At 43.6% G+C, this 7,922-nt stretch overlaps 1 protein-coding gene across 10 annotated transcripts in view; it reads right to left on the bottom strand.

The window, feature by feature from the left end:
• Positions 1–843: 843 nt before the first annotated feature.
• Positions 844–7,922, bottom strand: part of LOC137421208 (signal peptide peptidase-like 2B) — a 142,223-nt gene continuing 135,144 nt past the window's right edge. For 2 of the 10 annotated variants that reach the window (XR_013622382.1, XR_013622384.1), the window contains exons 15-16: positions 3,680–4,168; positions 1,403–2,285 (exon numbers count right to left, since the gene is read on the bottom strand). Coding sequence is in view for 3 of the 10 variants with exons in the window: in XM_068107026.2 (XP_067963127.2) it covers positions 4,159–4,168; positions 6,323–6,681 (369 nt within the window). In the remaining 7 variants the exon portion in view is untranslated. Of the gene's footprint in view, positions 1,207–1,402; positions 2,286–3,094; positions 4,169–6,322; positions 6,682–6,983; positions 7,401–7,922 lie in introns of those variants that run through there. The other 8 variants (XR_013622383.1, XR_013622385.1, XM_068107026.2 and 5 more) reach the window with 6 other exon arrangements.

The raw sequence follows: 7,922 nt of genomic DNA, 5'->3' as shown, positions 1-7,922 counted from the left end.
AAGAAAATAAATAAATAATAATCATAAAATAATTAAATTGTTAAGCATTTGGCTAATAGCATACCTAAACCACCGGTGCTTCATCAAAAGCTGTAACGTTTTGATAATTAATTAAGCCATTAATCGAAAAAATTAAATAATTGATCGATTAATTAATTAATCACAAAATGAAAAATATCCTTTATGGCCAAATCACTTGGTCACTGTGTCCAAATATCAGCTTCCTAACTCAAAAGGTGCCTGAGATGATGCCCAGATGAGAAAGGAAATAAATAAGTACTTAATTAATCGATAATAATTCAGTAACTAATCAAATAATTGATGAATCAAAAAACAAAAAAATAGCGTTTTTGCCAAAGCACTTACTCACTGCTGTGCCAAACTTTCAGCTTCCGAGCTCAAAGGATGGCTGAGATATCGCCCGGACAAACAAACAAACAAGAAAACAAACATACAACCAGAGTGAAAACTGAGTACTCCCTTTCAGCGTGTGTCACTGCCGGACCCCTTTCGGTGCCTGGCAATGACGTCATGCATCGCCTGGACATGGCATAGTAAAGGAGCGGTGCACAATAATGGTAAAATAAATTCTTAATTAATTGGGTAAAAGAATAACTAAACCACCACCGTTTCATCCCAATCTGTAACTTAAAAAAAAAATTAATCAATAATCAAATAAATAAATAATCTCAAAATAGTTGCTCTCTCATTTCAGTGTAATATGTAATTGCTGTTTAATTCTGCAGTTAATGGGATGAAAAGTGACGATTTTTCATATGAAAATTGATGATTTTAGAGGTTTGACCTGGAGTTGACCTTTGACCTTTTGACCTCAATAAATAGTTGGTTTCCCAATTTATTGACTCAATATGCAAATGCTGTTAATCTTTCAAGGCAATTGGATGAGAAATGACAATTTTAGAAATTTGACCTGAAATTGACCTTTGACCTGAAAAATCAATTAACTTCTTCCTTATGGCCAACTCCAACATTTGTTCAAGTTTAGTGAAGATCGGTTTTAAATTGTGACCTTTACGCAATTGACAAACAGACAGACAGAATAACGCACAAGACCAACCAATAAACAAGTGACATGCAATCAAGAAAGAAAGAAAGAAAACAACCGGAGTGAAAACTGAGCACTCCCTTTCAGCGTGCGTCATCTCCGGACCCCCATCAGTGCCCGGCGATGACGTCATGCAGCGTCTGCAGATGGAATAGGAAAGGAGCGGTGAACAACAAACAGCACAAATACAAACTTTTCCGTACTGTCATCATCAGCAAGTAGAATGGGCATGCAGGTGAAAACCTAATTCAACCGTGCACTTGTTACGCACCTCATGAGTGATGTGCTCAGAGGGGAATAGCAGCCTCTAGCGGTGAACACAAATCACAATACGAGGATGGTGGAAACATCATCACCTTTGAGTGACAACGTCAATTTATTGACCACCTTATGCTTCATATCTCATGTGAATTGTCTCGTACATGGGATCGCATAATGAAATATTGTTCATGTAGAAACAAAACATTATACAAATGACGACATTTGCCTGGCTCAAGACAATGCTCAAGACAATTGAGATTAAGGCCTTTTCACAGAATGTACAGGTAGAAATGTACTAAATGCCCCTTTTAACACACATCACCCTGCCCTCCAACAGGTTATCAGAACATTAACAATCATTTTAAGCTTAAACCATAACCCAATCACAAAGGTTAAGGCACAACAGCGATTGAACTTTGGTGTGGCAGAAAATTTAAAAAAATCAAACAGTTCTTCAAGTGACAAAATGGCACCTTTTAGGTATGTCTAAGATTTGTAGATGAAGCTATCGGGCTAATGCACAAGAAAGGAAAGAGTACAAGATGGCCACCAAGTCTGTGGAACATTCTGCTCCGTGTGATAATGTGCACAAGATCTCAAGACTTGCAACAACCCTGTGAAGTTCGGTTTATCAGTGTAGTGGTCTACGAGAAAAACAAAGGTCATAAAATATGACGAAATAAGCAACAACAACAACAACAACTTTCAATCCTGACAAATGTCACACTCTTACTATGTCTCTCCGAAAAGACCGACTGGGTTGTCTTTTTTTTTTTTTTTTTTTTTTTGTATACAAGATCGAGGCTCGTGAAAGAGCGAACATTAATCACACAGAAAGACAAACAGACACACAAAACAAATAACATCGGGAGCGGTAGACAAGATGGGGAGAGAGGGGGAAGGACACAAACACAACATTTGAGAGCAGGGACCGAGAGACATGGAGACATCGAGAGAACTGTGGGAGGGAGAGGGCTTTGTGGGGGGGAGGCATGGGAAGAGGGGGGGGGGGTGGGAGAGGTATAAAACATATGGACACTGCCAAGACTTCCAGGAAAGAAGTTGGAATTTCAAACAAGGTGGATCTGGGGTGAATTACTGGGGGTAGAAAAGATCAAGGTTTTGGATGGGGGAAGATAAGAGATGGTGGTGAACAGCTGTTTTGAAGACCTGGAGCGAGGAGTGTGATTGAAGTGAGTGTGGGAGTTTGTTCCAGAGGCGGGAGAAAAGAGGAATGAAAGAGTGAAGGTGAGCAGAGAGCCGAGATTTCAGCAGTTTAACCATCAGAGGGTGGCTGGCAGATCTTGTGCGACCTGTAGGAATATTTGGGGGACAGAGCACAGAGAGAGCTGGGGGAGCAAGGCCGGAGAGGAGTCGGTAGAAGACAGAAAGACCACCTACCTGCCTGCGGTGAGTGAGTGAAAGGCCCTCAGAGATAGCTTCATCGCGGGAGATTCCAATGATTCTGAAAGCTTTGGATTCAACAGCGTGAAGCCGAGCCAGGTGTGAGGCAGGAGCACCAGCCCATAGGGGAGAACTTTCTCAACAATCCTCTCCAAGAAGTTCTGTCGCTCAAGCTTTTGGGTCTCACTATCTGCCATGACCTTTCTTGGGAAAACCACATTTCCAAGCTGGCCTCCAAAGCCAGTCGCCGACTGGGCATCCTCCGTCGTGCGAAGTCCTTCCTTGGCACACCTGAGCTCCTCACCACATACAAAGCTTTCATCTGCAGCTCAATGGAATATTGTTCCCCCCTCTGGGCCGGTGCTCCTGCTTCACACCTAGCTCGGCTTCACGCTGTTGAAACCAAAGCTTTCAGAATCATTGGAATCTCCCGCGATGAAGCTAACTCCGAGGGCCTTTCACTCACTCACCGCAGGCAGGTAGGTGGTCTTTCTGTCTTCTACCGACTCCTATCCGGCCTTGCTCCCCCAGCTCTTTCTGTGCTCTGTCCCCCAAATATTCCTACAGGTCGCACAAGATCTGCCTGCAACCCTCTTATGGTTAAATTGCCAAAATCAAGACTCTCTGCTCAACTTCACTCTTTCATTCCTCTTTTCTCCCACCTCTGGAACAAGCTCCCTCACTCTCTTCAATCCCACTCCTCCCTCCAGGTCATTGAAACAGCTGTTCACCACCATCTCTTATTTTCCCCCATCCAAAACCTTGATTTTTTTCTACCCCCGTTAATTCACCCCATATCCACTTTGGAAATACCAACTTCTTTCCTGGAAGTCCAAGCAGTCCATGTGTTTTTTTTTTTTTACCTCTCCCACCCCCACCCACCTTCCGACGCCTCCTCCCCCCAAGCCCTCTCCCTCCTACAGATCTCCCGATGTCCCTGTTCTCTACTGTTGTACTTGTGTGCTTCCCTCTCTCTCCCCATCTTGTCTCCCACTCCCTTTATTATGTTTTTATGTGTCCGTTTGTTTTTTTTGTGATTAATGTTAGCTCTTACACGAGCCGCGATCTTGTATGAAAACAAACAAGAAAACAAACAAACAAACAAACAAAAAAAACAACAGGCTTACAGTGACACTTGCTTGGCTGATTTAAAACAATCTTACATTGCATAGTCCAAGTGAGTATTGTGGTAAAATTACCCTGGTACTCCAGGAAAAGCAAAGCATAAGGGAGGTGCAAAACTAACAAGAGATATTTGATACAAAACAAAACAAAAAACAAAGCAAAAAGGAAGGTTTGGATAGCTTGTTCCTCCTATTGCTGTAAGGTATTTTTTGTTCCATAGATGCTTGCATCATCTTGCCCATGGATAACAGGTCTCTTTTCATCTTCTATCAAATTGGCATCACTCGGTTCTTGGGAAATTGTCACGATATCCTGGGAGCAAAACCAGCAATAAATGATTTTTTTTTGACTTTCCATTAAAAAAAACTTCCACAAATAAATAAATAAATAAATCATCAAACATAAGTTCCTAAAACCTGGTCGAAGTACATTTGTGGCCAAAAATATTGGCACCCTTGCACTTCTTTCAAATAACTCACTATTTTCTCGAAAAATAAGTTGAAATTGACAAAAGTATTTGGTCTCCACAATTCTTTATTTCACTGCCAATATGACAGAACCTTTGTTTTTGGTCAGAATTTAATATATCCTTTTAAATCAGAAAATAAAAAGAAATGGTTTTGACAAAATTATTGACACCCGAGACTTAATATTTGGTAGCACAGCCTTCGGACCAAATAACCGCAGCCAAGTGCTTCCTATAGCCATGAATGAGCTTCTTACACCTCTCGACTGGCAGTTTGGCCCACTCTTATTGCACAAACTGTTCCAGTTCTCCCAGATTTGAAGGGTGCCTTCACCCAACTGCAGTTTTCAGATCTCTCCACAGGTGTTCAATAGCATTTATGTCTGGATTCATTGCTGGCCACTTCAGAACAGTCCAGCGTTTTGTCTTGAACCATTCCTGGGTGCTTTTTGAAGTGTGTTTGGGGTCATTATCCTGCGCCAAGACCCATGGCCTTCGACGGAGACCCAGCTTTCTGACACTGGGTTGAACATTGTGCTAAAAAATTCCTTGGTAATCTCCTGATTTAATGACGCCATGCACACATTCAAGGCACCCTGTGCCAGAGGCAGCACAGCAACCCCAAAACATCATTGAACCTCCTCCATGTTTGACTGGAGGGAAGGTGTTCTTTTCTTTGAAGGCTTCATTTTGTTTTCTGTAAACATAGAGATGATGTGCTTTACCAAAAAGCTCTAATTTGGTCTCACCTGTCCACAGGACATTCTCCCAGAAGGATTTTGGCTTGTTCAGGTGTGTTTTGGAAAACTCCAGTCAGACTTTCTTATGTCTCTCTCAGCAGTGAGACAAAGCAAAAATATATCCATGTGTGAGTGAGGTGTCTCACTGTCAATGACAGTGAGACACCAGGTGGACGGCTCCTGGGTCTCCTACCATAGAACCCCCTTTCATTGAATTGACGATGGATGGTGCGAGTTGAAACTGTCGTACCTTGTGTCTGAAGCTCAGCTTGAATCTGTTTGGCAGTTGATCAAGGTGCTTTCTCCACCATTCGAAGAATCCTTCGCTGCAATCTTCGATCAAGTTTTATCTTGTGGCCACGTCGAGGGAGGTTGGCTACAATGCCATGGGCCTTAAACTTCCCGATAACATTGCGTACGGTGGACGCAGGAACATCAAGGTCTCTGGAGATGGACTTGTAGCCTTGAGATTGGCACTGGACTTGTAGCCTTGAGATGGACTTGTAGCCTTGAGAAACACCCCCATGCTTGGCTACAATCTTGTGTCTGACCTCCTCAGACAATTCTCTGGTTTTCTTTCTTTTCTCCATGCTCATTGCGGTACACACAGTGACACAAAACAGCAGAATGACTCCTTTTCTCTCTTCAAACTGGTTGAATGAGTGATTTTTATATTGCAGGCACCTGCAACTCGCCACAGGTGAGTTAAATTCCAAAGTAAAGGAGAATCGCCTGCTTGAAATCTAATTATTTCTCACAACTTCAAAAAGGTGCCAATAATACTGTCCAGGCCATTTTAGGATTTCTGTGTTGAATAAGCTAAGATTTAGTAATCTTTCAGCTTTTTTGTTTTGTTCCACTGCAAACCAAAGAAATACAAATGTGATACCAAAATATATTAAAATTTCAACAATTTTATGGAAGAAATGGTGCATTATTTGAAAAAAAGTGCAAGGGTGGCAATATTTTTGGCCATGACAGGAGATTGAAGTATTCACATCTATTGCAGTCTTGTACAATTTAACTTTTGAACCAATACAACTACGACTACTACAACCTTAATGGCCGCATTTATTACAACTTTTTTACACACATTAAAGAATTCCATCGGGGGGTTGTTTTTGGCGAAAATGTTTTACGAATCGGCTGGTCAGGCCTGACGTACGACTGAAGTGGTCAGGAATTTGTAATATGTTCAGGGTGTCGGCGACAACTCGAGTTCTCTTTGCAAAGGAGACCGTGGGATCGTTAATGTCCTACCAATGTCTCCACTGTTGGCAGATGGGTCCTCCAGCAGCAAACACCCCCGGTGGACGGCAAACACCCCCGGTGGACGGCAAACACCCCCCGGTGGACGGCAAACACCCCCGGTGGACGGCAAACACCCCCGGTGGACGGCAAACACCCCCGGTGGACGGCAAACACCCCCGGTGGACGGCAAACACCCCCGGTGGACGGCAAACACCCCCGGTGGACGGCAAACACCCCCGGTGGACGGAAAACACTCCCGGTGGACGGCAAACACCCCCGGTGGACGGCAAACACCCCCGGCGGACGGAAAACACCCCCGGCGGATGGCAAACACCCCCGGTGGACGGCAAACACCTTGAAACCTCACCCTGCAAGTGAGACACCAGAATGACAGTTTATAGCTGGGTAGGGATGTGCACCCAGGGTAGATCGTGTGTGTACGTACCTCTCGGTTATTATGCCCCTTCTGGCTCTAGAATAATAATAATAAGTTATTGTAGTAGTACCAATAGTTATAATAACCATACTCATTACAATAACACTGGCAGGATGGCCAAGAGGTACACACACTCGTCTCAGCTGTCTCACCTGGGTTTGCATCCTGACCCATCTGTAGACCGCCATCCCAGTGTTTCACAGTCAGGGTGATTCATCAACGTGTGTGCCATACCTTGGATGGATGTTTAACGGGCGTCTCGTCTGCTGGTATTAGTCGGTGGAGTTAAAGATCCCATGGTGTACTTCGCGAGGAGTAGGCGAGTATTTTCCAGAACCTTGACCAAATTCCTGCCCTAACCAGCAGGGGGGGGGGGGGCACTACACAGCGGCACATCCACGCTCCCAGCAATGAGGCAAACCAGCAGCCACAGTCTGCACATGAAATGATGATGATCATAGCAATAGGACAACATTTCAATTTGGAAACACACCAACGAGTCAACAATCCATTTGTAACCACCACCGATGATATCTTTAAACCACACATTACTGGTGCGGCAAAAAGGCAGAGAACTTCCCCTTGAAAAATACCATCAAAAGAAAGCATAAAAGGTCCAATTCATACCATTTCCTAATGTTGGACACAAGCCTTGAGAAAGCAAGGGAAGGAAAGGGACAAGAGAAAAAGCGTGAGTGGTGGTGGTGGGGTAGGGGTGGAAAGGTGGGGGAGACGGTGATGTAAAGGGGAATTCATTGTTATCGGGTTTCACATGATTTCACTTTTAACTTTCACTTCATGAAAATTCATAAAGAACGGTAGACGGAGGAAAAGGCAATTCTCCCAATCCTGACTACTACCTTCCCTCAAAATCACCAAGTCAAAGTCAACACAACATTTGAGCCTGCAACGACATGAACAAGGTAAATATGACTGCAATTGAAGTAGTTTTTAGCAGTTTGGATAAAAACCATTTTGGAGATTTTTATCCACAGGACGAAGAGTGGAAAACAGGTGGGGGCAAAGGTACTCAAGCGTTGACCGAGAGCAGGTTTAGGGATAGCAGGGATGGGCAGAAGGTCGAGGACAGGAATTCTAAAGGACCCCTCAATATGGTCACTCGTCCCATCAATCTAATCACTTCTCTACCATCTGCTTCCGTGCTTTTCAAAT

This window comes from Myxine glutinosa, chromosome 2 (assembly GCF_964187855.1).
Source record: "Myxine glutinosa chromosome 2, kmMyxGlut1.1, whole genome shotgun sequence".
In the NCBI taxonomy this organism is placed as follows: Eukaryota; Metazoa; Chordata; class Myxini; order Myxiniformes; family Myxinidae; genus Myxine; species Myxine glutinosa.
This window is presented reverse-complemented; position numbering and strand designations above follow the sequence as displayed.